The 15,080-nt window shown below is 40.7% G+C and overlaps 1 protein-coding gene across 4 annotated transcripts in view; it reads left to right on the forward strand.

The window, feature by feature from the left end:
- The first annotated feature begins 3,143 nt into the window (after positions 1 to 3,143).
- Positions 3,144 to 15,080, forward strand: part of LOC140725708 (cytochrome P450 7B1-like) — a 251,498-nt gene continuing 239,561 nt past the window's right edge. For all 4 annotated transcript variants that reach the window (XM_073041568.1, XM_073041549.1, XM_073041554.1 and 1 more), the window contains exon 1: positions 3,144 to 3,274. In XM_073041568.1, the coding sequence (XP_072897669.1) occupies positions 3,198 to 3,274 (77 nt within the window). In that variant the 5' untranslated portion in view covers positions 3,144 to 3,197. The remainder of the gene's footprint in view (positions 3,275 to 15,080) is intronic.

Raw genomic sequence — 15,080 nt, forward strand, 5'->3', positions numbered from 1 at the left:
TTTACCTATTCTTTACATACCCATGATTGACCATTATTAATGCACCTCTCATTTCTTGATTGTAAAAAAGCCGTACTATTTCTAGGGGCATGTGGACAATGCACATCAATGTCTTTTTGCCCTTTGCTATTTCTGGGTTCTATCAAAACCTACTTTTTTTCCAAACCAAGCTGCTTGTTTGTGCTGCCTTTTACTGCATAGTTTATTATCAGGACTGATCCTCATTTTCCACTTTACTTAACTCTTCTAAAGGTTACACATCTGGTACATTTAATTCCCAACCTTGGTGATTTTGCAACCATCTCTCTCTGTAATGACTTTTAGGTCATACTCATTTACTTCTATCTAAAAGAGCAGAGAGAATTGACATGTAATCCCTCTTCTCAGCTCTCATTATAATTGTTTGTGTAGTCTGTTCCTTCTTTACACACTAGTTATCAATACCTATTTTGCTGTCCTGCAATAATGCCTCATCATTTCTCTTTCATTTTCTAAATTTTTACTTGAATTAACTCTCTGTACTATTATTTAAAGTTTTATAAAATTGACAGGGCCAATCTTATGCCAATGAAAACTTTATCAATGTACCAGTTTCCTCTTTCACAGTGCTTTTCCTAATATCCCATGCACGCCTCCCATATGGTTACACCTTTTCCCTAACAAATTTTATCATATTTAATCTCAAATGTGTGATTCCCTTTTTGAACTGTGTCAAGGTAACATCTTCCTTGATCCATCAGTGTCCAGATCTTGGGACTGGAGTTCATCAGTTCTGAGCTCAAGCTGTTTGAATGCTGCTCAAGGTTGTATAGATCACAATAGCCTGCATGTGCAGCAGCTCATAAGGTAACACATTCTGCCATGCCAGTCTAAATCCAATTTGTTTATAATTTATTTGATTTATTTGAATCTTAAAATACAAACCATTGACTCTACCTCAGCAAAATTTGCAATCCATATAGTAACCAATGGGCACCTCACGCTGTGTAACAAGGACAAATTTTTGTCTTTTTGACATAACTGAAATGCCCAAGTATGGCACACAATGAAAATGTGGCATGAAATATCTGTGTAGAGGTTGATATGTTCAGTATGGAACACTCAGTTTAAGTTAGTGCTCAGAAAATTGGATGCTCCCAGTTGTCTATGGATTCTTCTACGTTCAATATACTAAGCTAGAGGAATCTTTACGCATTCACAATAGAAAGAAAATTCATCTGTTCTCCCTTATTCATTTCAGGGATTCTGTAAATTCACTTAGCATTTTAAATATGCTACTTTAAAACCTGCTTCAGTATTATTGAGATTATATTGTTGATTTTCTTTTGTTACATTCATTCAGCTTTCATTTTACTGTAACCATTGTAATTTAGCACTTATCTTTGGATTTTTTTCCAGTAGCATTTAATTTTAATAACGCAACCATAACTTGGAAGAAAGGGATCTTACTGAACTTACACCAAAAATTGCTGGGGGAATTCAACCGGTCAGGCAGCATCTATGTTAGTGAATAAACAGTTGATGTTTCAGGCTGAGACCCTTCTTCAGGACTGAATTGGAAAGGGCAAGACACCAGGATAAAAAGATGTGAGCAAGGGAAGGGGAATAGCTAGGAGGTGATAGGTGAAGCCAGGTTCGGGGGGGGGGGGGGATGGAAAAAGACTAGAGAAGAAGGAAACTTATAGGAGAGGAGAGTGGACCCAGGGGAAAGTAATACGCCAGAGAGAAGAGGTAAAAGGCCAGAATGAAGAAGAGGAGAAGGGAAGGAGAAATATTTATTTACAGGAAGGAAAATCATGGCATCTGGCTGGAGGCTACTCAGACAGAATATAAGGTGTTGGTGCTCCACCCTGAGCGCAGTCTCACCTTGGCACAAGAGGAGGCCATGGACCGACATGTTGGAATGGGAATGGGTATCAGAATATGTTTGACTATCAGGAAATTCTGCTTTTGGTGGATGGAATAGAGGAGCTGGACAAAGTGGTTCCCCCAATTAACGATGGGTCTCACCAACTTGGACGAGGCTGCACTGGGAGCACCTGACACAATAGATGACCCCCAGCAGATTTGCAGGTGAAATGTTGCCTCACCTGGAAGGACTATTTGGGGCCCTGAATGGATGAAGATCGGTTTAGTAGTAGGATCTCTTTGGAGACCCTTTGGCAGAATTTGCAGAGGATGATGTGTTGGATGTGGAGGCTCGTGGGGTGGTAGGTAAGGACAAGAGGAACTCTCTCACTGTTAAGGCGTCAGGAGGATGGGGTGAGCACAGATTTCAGAAAATGGAAGAGCTGCAGTTGAGGGCACCATCAATCATGGAGGAAGGGAAGTGCCATTCTTTTAAGAAGGAAGACATCACTGATGTCTTGGAAAGGAAAGCCACATCCTGGGAAGAGATCTGGCTGAGGCGAATGAAGTGAGAATAGGGAATAGCATTTTTACAGGAGACAGGGTGGGAAAAGGTATAATCTCACTGAATTGTTCAGAGCAACATTAGCTGAAACCTACTCTTGTGTTCAGCAATGCACTTTTACAAGTTGATATGAAGGATAGAAGTATTTCTTAATTGCTGCTAACTGTGCAGAGTGCAAATTTCCTGTCATTGACTTCCCTAAGAAAATTGCAAATAGTGCAGAACTTCCACATTCCAGCGAACATCCACAGAGAAAATGGAAGAATCTTTAAGGCAAATAATTATTAATGAGAATCAGTGTCATCAATTTCTCTCTAGCAGTCCTTCAGGATCCCTCACTGTTTCTTTTGGCATTCTCCACTCCTCTATGCTGCCCTTCAGAATTATTCCCAAATCTGTATCAGTTCCTCCAGAAACTCAAATCATTGATTCCCATGTCAATGTACCTCAGGATTCCCCACTCTGTCGCAGCTTCTTGTTACTCCATACCACAATGTCCCAGTACTTCAAGTTGGCTCATTCCCCTGTACCAGTCTTTCTGGTACCAGTCTACCAGTCTCAAGATGCCGGCAATTGTATCTGATTTCCATCGATATCGAATTTAGTTGTAAGCATTTTGTTGGCATCAATCACAAAATGCGCCCGACAGCAATCGTGACTCCTTACGTCCTGGAGTTTCCCGGTGGACCAGGGAGCATGCGTGCACTCTGGGAGGCGGTGAAGAGGTTAACCTTCCCGAAATTGTAGCGGCGTGTTTAACGCCGGAGTTGGTGCTAGTGGCGGAATGGCGCTCGTGTTCGGTGTTCTCTTCGCAGTTGCCCTGCTACTCCTGCTGAAATGCCTGACTGGAAGGAGGTGCAGGTAAGAACGCGGGACCAAAGGGTTCGCGAGGGGTAGGTAGTGGCGGGCGAGCTGCTTTTAACGCCGGACTCGGTGAAGTGAGACAAACTCCACTGTTAGCTATCTGCAAGCATACTCCACTTTCGCTTTGCCGTAAACAAAAATCGCTGAATGACAGGTCGAGCACATGGTCTGCAACTCTCAGAAAAGTTAGCAAGGCTTCTTTCTCTCGGGCAGAGGTGGCGTGTGAGGGATTACTGTCTTATTACAGTGATAGCGTGCTGCTCCTGGCTGCGCAATGGCAGTTCGCGCTCTCAGCTCTACCCAGCATCAAATACTTGTTGATATTTTAATAGAACCCAAACCGAACTCCAGAAGTGTAGAGCACAGGAAGCGACGGAACTCGACTACCGATAGCTGGGAAGATTCTGCAATCCTCTGGCACTCACTGCACTGTTCGCACACTCTACTCAGGCTGGCGTTGCCCTTTAACTGTTACACAAGTTACCCAAACCTTTGCGGCTTCAGACTATGAAAATTGAACAGCGATTGGCACCTAGTGCTGAAATTGCAACCGGCCCTATGCGCTTCTCTAATGGAGAGAGAATGCCGGGCTGAGAAAACTTGGATACTTGGTTCTAAATTCCGTTTTACTGCAGTATGGCGGGCGGGGGGTAATTTTATGTCTGAATTCCTGACATAACTGTAGAAAGTAGATTATTTCAGGATGGAGAAGCTGTGACCAGACGCGTTTGGAGCCAAAATAAAAACGCAGCTTATGACTGAACTCTCCACGTGAAACTTTTTCGCACTTTTCATTGTGTTGCACGACCTCACTCAGAAATCTGGAACACTATTTTGGGGAATCAGAAACATTGCTTCAATGTTAAAGCATTCATTGGCTGCAAACCATGAAAGGGATTGTATAAATGCAGTTGCTTTACTTCTGATTGATAAGTAGGATACTAATACAATCAGAATTCTGATTTTAAATATGTAGAAATGTTTATACTGCCCGTTGAATATTGTTAAGGAAAGTGTTAGCATTTTGATATTTGGAATTTGCAACGTGGTCAGCGGTGTAGGTAACACTATGGGTGACAATTCAATATTGTAATTTCTACTGTTTTTTTTAATCGTTTTTCTATTTTTACAATATGTTGGCTTCTTTGCCATGTTAATGAAGCAACAATTGTTGAAATTGTAAACCTATACAGTAGGGAACATGTTGCTGCTTTCAACAAACAACAAAGTGGATTTGATGTGCAGAAAGCATTCAGCATGCTTTGGGGCACAGAGCTGGGACATCATGTTGCAGCTGCACAAAGTATTGTGGAGTATCACGTGATTTCTGGTCCTCTCGCTACCGGAAAGGTGTATTGGTATTAGAAGGTGTGCTGTAAAGATTATTTCCTTGAATGGAGGTCTTCATGTGTAAGGAGAGATTGGATAAACTTGACTTATTCTCACTGAAATGGCAGAGGCTGAAGAATGGCCTTGGAGGTTTATAAAACTGAGGGACATACAGGGGGCAGATAGATTTTTTTTCTTAGTGCAGGGTAGTATAAATTAGAGGGATAGGCTTAAACTGAGAGGGGAGAAATTTAAAGGTGGTGTAAGATTTTCACACACAAGGCGGTGTTTATAGGGAACCAGCTTCCAACGGTAATGAAGGCTGCAGATACATTTACAATTACAGTATTTAAAAAGCATTTGGACAGGTATTTGGGTAGAATAAGAATAGAGGCATATGGGCCTAAGGCAGGCAAATGGGATTAACGTAGTTGCAATTGGCATGGTTCGGGTAGGCTGCAATGATGTGTTAATGTGCCGTACAACTCTGTGTCTAGAATAATATTTTCCTTTTGCCCCAAATCAGAAAGATGAGTTTCCAGTAGATATTGAACTTTGTGAAAGAAGGTGTGTATCATTTTCTAGGGAGATTAAGGAAGAAAGCTGAATTAACAGTGATTTGACACTGAAATAAAGCCAGGCAATCATTTTTAAGTTTTAAACTTCTAGGATGTGGGTTATCTTTTGCTGTATTATTTTAAAAAAAGAACTGGAATAAAGTTCAGAAGGAATACTTTATGTCCTTGAAAACTAAATTATTTGGTTAGGGATCTTAATGCTGGGAAATGTCAACAAAATGACCGTGATATATTTCTGCTTAAGGATGATGTGTTTTACGAATGTTTTTTTGAAAATACTGAATGTGGATTCCAGATGGATCGTTCTAGTTGGTGACTTAATTCTTTATGTTAATTGAAGTGTACTGAAAATATTTCCTCTTGTTTATTTTTTGGCAACGATTCCATTATCAGAGTAATGTTTATGCAAGCTGCTTTGTTTTTATTAGCAAATTCTAAATTTGGAACCAATATCAATACAGAGCTATGAAGAAAGATGGGTCGTACTTTGAGTCTCTCGAGAGATTTGTGAATTTTCGTGCTGTACTCCAATTTATTCACAATCTGAAATGAAAAATATCTAATGCTAATGTGACAACTGTAATGTTACGAGCATCTTATACTTTGCATTAAATAATATCTCATATTAGACATCATCTCAAAGTGTTTGACCCATATTGACTTGGAAGCTGACTTTTGCTTTAATATTGATTTTCTGTCCTGTTGCCTGACAACCTTTATTCTACTGGAATAAAGGATCAGATGCAATTTTTGGACTGGTTTTATAAGATTAAATGCTGCAGGCTGGTTGGGAAGGTGGATAGGGCCTGGATGGGCAGTGATTCATCAACTTATCATCAGTATGCTCAGTCACACTGAGGCACCCCCGAATCATGAATCATTTTAAAGAAATGCAGATTTAAGTTTTGAAAGAAAAAAACCAATTTCTGTATGATATTTGTGGATAAAAGAATAGTGAAGGGTTATCTGGGAGGGAAGGGTTAGATTGATTTTGGAGTAGGTTAAAAGGTCGGCAAAACATCTTGGTCTGAAAGGCCTGTACTGTCCTATGTATATCTTAATAGATTAATGACAAACTGTGCATTTTGATGTACATGTGATAAATAAATGAATCTAAGTTTGTGTAAATCTAAAAAGGAAATTAATTTGATCATCGCATTCAACTAAATTGGAGATGAAGATCATACCTTTAATAAAAACTGCCAATAACCTGGGAATTAAAATGGTCCCATATTCACAATTACTTTGATATATTTCTTATATTTAGATTTTTTTTCCAAGATCAGCACATTGCTGATATGATACACATTTGTTGCCACTCCCTACGCCTTCTGAACCTGCTGTTGTCCAAATTTGAATATAGTGGTAATGTACAACTGGGTGGCTTGCTAGGCCATTTCAGAAGGAATTTAAGAGTTAAGCACATATCAGCTATTCTCATTTTTTTTAACTAAGGACCTTACTTGGAGAGCTGAATATGAAAGTTATTTCTCCAACTTGTCAGCCCTGTTGCTAGGATACACTTCCTAGGTTGTGTTTTCCAACTCCTAACTTCTCTAAAATTGTTTATGTGAAATAGTTGTTTGAAGCCCAGCAGGAAAAGTTCTGCACCATTATTTATCAGGCAGGAACTAAAATTTGCATAACTGAGAATGAAGTATGAATTATTGGTGAACAATGTCTTCTACTATTTCTGATCAAAAACTTAATTTGATTCTAACTCTGGATGTGAAGTAGCATTTGAGTTATTGTGAATTCTTTGCTGATTTCAATATCCTTAACAGAAGTGATACTGGCAAAGTAGGAAGTGTGGTTTTAAAAGAAGCAAGTGGGGGTAACTGGCATATTCTGCATGCCACAGACTTGAGGAGACTCTGCATTGGACGTAGTTAGACACTTGGCAAGGACCAATTTAAAAAAAGTGAGAGGGCCAGTGTTGGAGTGGAGAGTTGAAGTTTTGGCTCATTGAAGCTTTAGTGGGGAGAGGCTAGGCCATAAGTAATTTCTTTTTAGCTATTTATTCTTTCTTTATTTCTTATTGCACATTGGAGCAGTGGGGTTGCCAGACAGGATACTGGAATGCTCCTCTCGTGGCATGTGGGAAGGTATGGTGACCTCCAGGGTCCCTGATCTTGTAGGATGAATCTGCAAGAAAGTGCATCCAACTGCAGCTTCTAACAGACTGCGTTAAGGAGTTGAAGCGGGAACTGGGTGAACTGTGGGTCATTTGGGAGGCTGAGGGGGTAATAGATAGGACATATGGAGAGATGATTACAGCCAAGGTGCAGGACACGGGTAACTGGGTGACAGTCAAGAAGGGGAAAGGAGTTAACCAGCCAGTGTAGAGAACCCCTGTGGCTGTCCCCTCGAAAACAGGTACTGTATACTGCTTTGGATGCTGTTGGTGGGGTGGGGGTGGAATGACCTAGCAGAGGAAAGTCACAGTGGTCAGGTCTCTGGCACTGAGTCTGGATCTGTGGCTCAGCAGGAAAGGGTAGAGCAGCGGTGAGTCTTACTGTTAAGGGATTTATTGATTAGGAAAACAGAAAGGAGGTTCTGTGGATGAAAAAGAGATTTGTGAATGGTTTGTGCCTCCTGGGTGCCAGGGTCAGGGACTTCTCCGATCAAGTGGACAGCATTCTTAAGTGGGAGGGTGAGCAACTTGAGGTTGCGGTCCAAGTCGATAACAGTGACTTGGGTAGGAAGGGTGATGAGGTCCTGCAAAGTGAGTTCTGAGAATTAGGTGCTAAGTTAAAGGACAGGAACTCCAGGGTTGTGATCTCAGGATTTTTACCCATACCATGTGCTAGTGAGGCCAGAAATAGAAAGAACAGAATGCTCTTATTATGAAAGTCACTTCAGCTTTGCAACTCTTTTAAATGTATTGGGGATGTGTTCATGAATCAAAAGTTGGTGCGCATTGAGACTGTGAACTTTGCTTAAAGTATGATGCTAGATCAGCAAAAGAAATGTGAACATTGAAAAGATTATTAAACTGCAGAAAACTTAAAAAGGAGCAACACACACAGTTCTGGAAGAACTCAGCAGATCAGGAAGCATCTATGGGAAAGAGTAAGCAAGCGAAGTTTCTGGCCAAGACCCTTCATTTGACTCATTTGTTGATGATGGTTTTGATTAAAACCGTTATTAATAACATGTTTTTGAAGTAAATTGTAAACTGTCTCTTACAATTGTAAATTGTAAGCAATGAAGAAGTGAGCAAAGGCAAAGAGAATTTGCAGAATGTACCCAGCTGGTGCACTGCAAAATTAATGCATTTGGAGTTGGAGTTATGTTGGTCGGAGTGAACAATTTGGAGAAGAGAAGAGGTGTATAAGATGATGAGAGGCATTGATCATGTGGACAGTCAGAGGCTTTTTCCCAGGGCTGAAATGGCTGCCACAAGAGGGCATAGTTTCAAGCTGCTTGGAAGTAGAGCAGATGTCAGGGGTAAGACTTTACGCAGAGAGTAGTGAGTGTGTGGAATGGGCTGCCGGTGACAGTGGTGGAGGTGGATACAATAGGGTCTTTTAAGAGGCTCCTGGACAGGTACAAGGAGCTTAGAAAAATAGAGGGCTGGGGTAACCGTAGGTAATTTCTAAAGTAAGGACATGTTTGGCACAGCTTTGTGGACCGAAGGGCCTGTATTGTGCTGTAGGCTTTCTAAGACAGGACAGAGGAGTTTTGATGCCTATCCAACTAACCTGGGTATGAGGGTGGATCGTTCTAAATGCCGAGTTGAATTGGAGAGGTTGAGAACAGCTTATTTGGCAGTGAAATCCAGGTCTGAAGTGAATCAATAGATGGCGTATTCAAGACCCCGAGTGACTTGTCACGGCGAGGGCTAGGTCCTAAAGTGAGGTGCAATCTGCTATTTGTACAATCTAAATGCTGGCCTATATAGACTTGAAATGCAGGATATTGAGAGTTGGCTGATGTAGGATCTCTCTGGGTGCCGAGCCAATTTGGAGAGGTCAAGAACGGTTTCTCCAGCAGTGAAATCTCAGCCCAGAATGATTCATTGTGGTCCTGGGTCTAGCGTAAGGTTCAGACAATTTGAACGCTAGTCAAGATTGTCTGGGGGCTTTTCTCTCTGAGGTCCTACAGCTTCTTCCAGCAAGGCACCAGACTGTTTAATTCATGCTGATGCAACTGTAATTCTATGCTATAGAGACTATCCTGTTGTACATAATATTTATTATAAATTCCTATAATTGTACATTTGAATGGAGATGTAACGTGAAGATTTTTACTCATGCATATGAAGGATGTAGGTAATCAAGTTAATTCAGTAAAGCTCTGAGTTGCCTCTGGCTACTGTGCTTCATGTCTGCAAACTGCGGCAATTTGCCCTGCTAATATGAACTGAATACTGAAGATTTGGGGATGCTCTGGGGATTTGGGTCTGAGGACTCAATGTGGTTCAATATGTTCATGTTGTTGCTTGCTTCTATTGTTTATATGATTTTTTTTGTTTTTTTTTTCTCTTTTTCTCTGTGGGCATTGGGGAGTTTTTTAATTGATTTCTTTTGAGTTCTCTGCTTTGCAACCGCCTGTAAGCAAACAAATTTCAAGGTTATATAATTTATACATTCTTTGATAATAAATGCACTTTGAAACTTTGGCTGTGGCTTTAGTGAATACTAATTTCATCTCAATTTTCAAAAGGGGGTGATATACTCACTGTAGGTAAAAAGATGTAGGATTTTGATTATTTATTCTCAATCCTGAGGAACTTCTGAAGGGGGTTATACAATGTTTTATGAATAGAAGAAGCAGGATGGCGAGAAGTATTGATGGAAATGTCATGTGTGAGACAAGAATAAAGAGGGACTTGATATGTTTGATTAGAATACAACAATATATTTGTGTTGCATTGTGAATCTGTGGTATGAGTATTCTAGGTAGATTGGATGAAAGGATATTCTCATTTGCTGTTGCTGTAGCTGAGGTGAAGAGCTATACTTCACAGTTGTGAGTCTTTAAACTTCTTTCTAGAGTAAAGTCATGTTGGCAGTTCTGATCTTGAGAGTTATATCTTCCATTACAGCATAACTATAGTTTTGTTTATGTACTTCCTTCCTGCTTTCTCTTCCTCTATCGACACCTCCAGAGACATACGGAAGGAAAGAGGTAGACATTGTACTGAACATTTGTCTAAAATAAATTCTCCTAGTGGTGGGCATGTTACAACTTCTGTCAACCTGAGAGCTTCTCCCCTTTGAATAGAACTTGTGTTTTATGCAGAAGATTACTCAAATCAGATACGGGATTCCTGATGGGCAGTTTGAACATTAGTCAATAAGGAATAAATAATGGTGTTAAACAGGCCCAGAAGTTTCAACAGCATGATGGAAATGGCTCACTTATCCCATTGCACAATAAGACTGGGATACTTCATCTTGTACTATTAATAGTAAATTTCCCTTTTGAGTTATAGATTACTCAAAGGTTTGAAGAAGTTCAGTTATTTTTATATTATTTTATGACATAGGAAGCAGTCATTTGATCCTTTGGGTTTATGGATACGTAACTTCATTATCTCTCAAAGTAGACCCCGTTAACATCTGAGGTCATTGTTGAATCGAGGTCACCGAAGCTTTGGGGCACCAGCACTAATAGCCGCACTTCCCTGACCTGCCATGCCACCCCAATGATAAGTAGTTTCTTCAAAATAAATTGCAACAAATGAAGTGGCTTACAGCCTCAGATTGGATGGACAACTGACAGTTCACTGTCTGATTCTCTTGGAATTTCTATCTTTATACTCTGTTAAGGGATTGATTGAGGCTCTTGTGGCAATCGTTACTTAGATTGCACCGACTCTTCCACTACCTATTCTACCCAATTATGAGTATGGATGCACAAAGTGAACTCTGTCAAGGACTGTCTCAAGCTTGCCTGCAAAAGGAGAAGGGTAGGCCACGGGGCTAGCAACCCCATCCTGTAAAAACCCAGAGCTATAGAAGTGCCAACAGAAGCTCCAAAGACATCCTGGGAGAGGAGGTATCTTCACCTAGTGAAGTTGGGTTACACCTGGGGACAACTTGAAAGATTGACTCTGGACAGAAAACACTGGCGAGCTGCTGTTGGAAGAACATGACCTAGTAGAGGGTGATGGGCTTAAGAAAGAAGAAAGAATATACAAACTTGACCTTTTCTATATCCTTACAGTTACATGCCCCAGATGATTCTGGCTCTATGCTAGTCCTGGTTAGCTTCCCCTTTCAATAAATGTACCAGGAGACAGTTGTCTTGTTTTGATCTAATTGTTAGGTCTGACACTGGCCTGTTCTGAACTTTGCTGGTACGAATAAAATCTTTCCCCTTTAATAGGGCAAACTGATATGTTTACTGTTTTTGTTTTATGCAAGCAGAAAATTGCAGGAATTAGATTTTGAGTTTCAATTACTATAATCAGTTAATATAAAATGTAGGATTTGGTTAAATCAATCTTAATTGTTTTAATTGCTCTCAAAACTGTTCTGGACTTCGTGATGAAAAATTAAAAACAAATACTCTTTTAACAACAGCTGTGACAAATAACAAGAGACTATGGATAAGTATTGTCAATTTCAGTAAAGGCAAGGAAACGAATTGGGCAAAAGTGACTAATTCATTATCGTATTACAACAAATTATGTCATTTGAACTTTTGGTTTTGCAGTAATTTGTAAGATTTCTGGTAAATGTACTTGTAAGTAACTGGCCTCATTCTGACCCTTTAAAGGTAGGCAGATAAAGAGAGGAGGTAAAAGGTCAGAGTGGAGAGTTGAGGAAAGGGTTGGGGGAAAATACCGGAAGTTGGAGAAATCGGTGTTCATGCCATCAGGTTGGAGGCCACCTAGATAGAATATGAGGTCTGATGACAAACACGAGAAAATCTGCAGATGCTGGAACTCCAAGCAACATGCACAAAATGCTGGAGGAACTCAGCAGGCCAGGCAGCATCTATGGAAAAGAGTAATCAGTCGATGTTTCAGGCTCAGACCCTTCATTAAGTCTGGAGAAAAAAGATGAGAAGTCAGAGTAAGAAGGGACTATGAGGTGTCGCTCCTCCAACCTGAGAGTGGCCTCATCGTGGCAGAAGAAGAGGCCATAGACTGACATGTCAGAACGGGAATGTGGACCGGAATTAAAATGGTTGGCCAATGGGTATTTCCACTTTCTGTAGATGGAGTGGAAATACTCGACAAAGCGGTCCCCCGTCTACGTCGGGTTTTACCAATGTAGAAGAGGCCGCATCGGGAGCACTACATATAGTTGTTGACTCCAACAAATTCACAGGGGAAGTGTCGCTTAACCTGGAAAGACTTAATGGAAGTGAGGGAGAAGGTGAATAGGTAAGTTTAGCACTTCAGCCACTTGCAGGGATGGGTGCCAAGACGTTAGAGGGGAAGGATGAATGGACAAAGGGAATGATTATTGTGAAATGCAGAGAGTGAGCTGGAGGAAAAGGTGTGTTTTGTGGTAGGACCCCCATTGAAGATGGTGGAAGTTGCAGAGAATGATGTGTTGGGTGCAGAGGCTCATGAGGTGGTTGGTGAGGACTTGAGTGGTGGGAAGATGGGGTGAGCGTGGATGTTTGGGAAATGGAGGAGATGCGGGTGAGAGCAGTGTCAGTGGTGGAGGAACGGAAACCCTGTGCTTTGATGTCCTGGAAAGGAAAGTCTCATCCTGGGAGTAGATGCAGTGGAGACGAAGGAACTAGAGGTCATGGGTTAAAGGTGAAATGTTTGAGGGGAGCATAAGGGGGAGCTTCTTCACCAAGTGTGTGGTGAGAGTGTTGAGTGAACTGCCAGTGCAAGCGTTGGATGTGGGAATGATCTCAAAACTTAAGCGGTGGTAGGAGTATGGAGTGCTGTGGTCGGGGTGCAGTTCAATGGGACTAGGCGGAGTTATGGTTTGGCATGGACTAGATGGGCTGAAGGGCCTGTTTCTGTGCTGTAGTGTTCTATGGCCATGATCTTCTCGAATGCTTATGGAGACTCGAAGGCCCAACATTGGGGCATTTGGTCCCTGGTTTCTGAAAGCCTGCCTTCTTCCAAGCTGGATAAAATGGCCATCCTATTCTTACTGTGCGGCCATCAGGGAATATGGACAGCTATGCACATTATTACACACTTTCTTTAGATGATCCTGGCTGTTTGCCCATAGAAACATCTGTGTTTCTGATGGCAGACATCTGCAAGGCAAGTGTGGTGATATGCACCTGGATGCTGAAGTGATGAGAGAATACTATTCATAGAATAATTATTCAGTTTCTGTCATGTAGTCCTGAACATCAATGTGTTGGTTTGATTTCTGCATTTAGAAATGAAACTCCTTGTTATAAATTTGTTCAACTATGTAACTTTTGACAGTTAATTGTATTAACTCTTTGTGAAGAAACATTTTAAGAAATCCAATGTTCGTATGTACACGGTCACAATATATGAATACAAATTTGGAGTCTGCAATGAATCTTAAGTAAGTTGTTGAAACTGAGTATAAATCTGTTGTCAAGAATGACTTTTTTTTTCCCCCAGAAGAGCCATTTGTCATATTGCTGCCTAGAAATTGGACTTTAAGCATTTTTGTTTGCTAAATGGTCGCTTTGTCTAATGTAGCACCAAATCTGGAATCAAAATTAAAACTGAAAAATTTGTGTATCCTTTAAGTAATTGTTATTGTGGTTTTCTCCCCCATAATAAGGAAGTGAAAACTCAACTTGTATGCTTTGAAAACTACACCTGCTTTTTCTTTGTCATGAAGTTGAGAGAAAAGGGGGTGAAACTGTGAAAGAATTTAGAGATGGTGGCCATGGGCACATGGGTCTTCCTGGGGAGATCTCCCAACTCCAGCGCAACTCTAACAGCACTTTATAATAGTGACTACAGGATGAATGGCAGCACTGGATCCAGGAGTGAAGGGGTCTCCGAATTTAACAGTTTGCTGATCCCTGTAGACATATGAGATTGCATCTAGAACAACAACCTTTCTATTAGAGAAATTCAGGGTGTCGAGCAAACGGGAATTACCGATGTTTCGGCTTAAAATCTTTCCAGTATGTGTAGTTAAATACTTTAAATTATGTATGATTCACTATTTTCAGTGTGTTGCACTTTCCATTTTATTGCAAAATAGTGGCAATTTTTTAAAGTAATTAAAGATGTCATCCTGCATGCTAAAGAGGGCTCTGTTATTTCTGATTCTTTTGGGACCAATAGTTAGTAAAAATTTACCCCAGAATAGAAACAAAATGCAACATAACCGGGTGTCTAATGACATCAGTGTTTCTGTTGCAAAATTGCAAATTCTCATTTGTACCATTGATAAAATAACTAGAAGAAGTGAATGAAGTTTCACAGCCAGGATGTTCTAAGCTTTCACAACCCCTCAGAGAGTTCAGCATGCTCCGAGGAACTGAGCAAGTTCTGATTGTTTTCCTTTTGGTGTGCTGTACTTCTCTGAAAGGCAAGCTGCTGGCTTCGTAGCAATAGACCTGATTAAAATATTTCAAAATATTCCCGCAAACATCTATGTAGCAGTTGTCTTAAAAAGTTGGCATGAAATTGGAATGTTTTATTTGGCCATATTACTGAGGCCAGCAGCTTGCCTTTCAGAGAAGTGCAGTCTACATTCCTGTAGCCACTGCAGTGGAGTCTTGTCTCTCGCCTACTCAATGTATTTGCCATAAATTTTCCTCATCTTCATCTTCAAAAAGAATTTCTTTTGCCATCATTTTCTTGTTATCCTTTTAAAATGAGCAAACACCCTGATGCACCAACCAGGTTTGTTGACTGTGTTCTTCAGCAATCTTCTACACTATCGACAATGTCACCAATCCTGACTATAATGCAGCCCTTCCCCCTTTAATCCCTCCCACACTATCACATCTAGAGCAGTGGGACCTTT

This window comes from Hemitrygon akajei, chromosome 1 (assembly GCF_048418815.1).
Source record: "Hemitrygon akajei chromosome 1, sHemAka1.3, whole genome shotgun sequence".
NCBI classification, from domain to species: Eukaryota; Metazoa; Chordata; class Chondrichthyes; order Myliobatiformes; family Dasyatidae; genus Hemitrygon; species Hemitrygon akajei.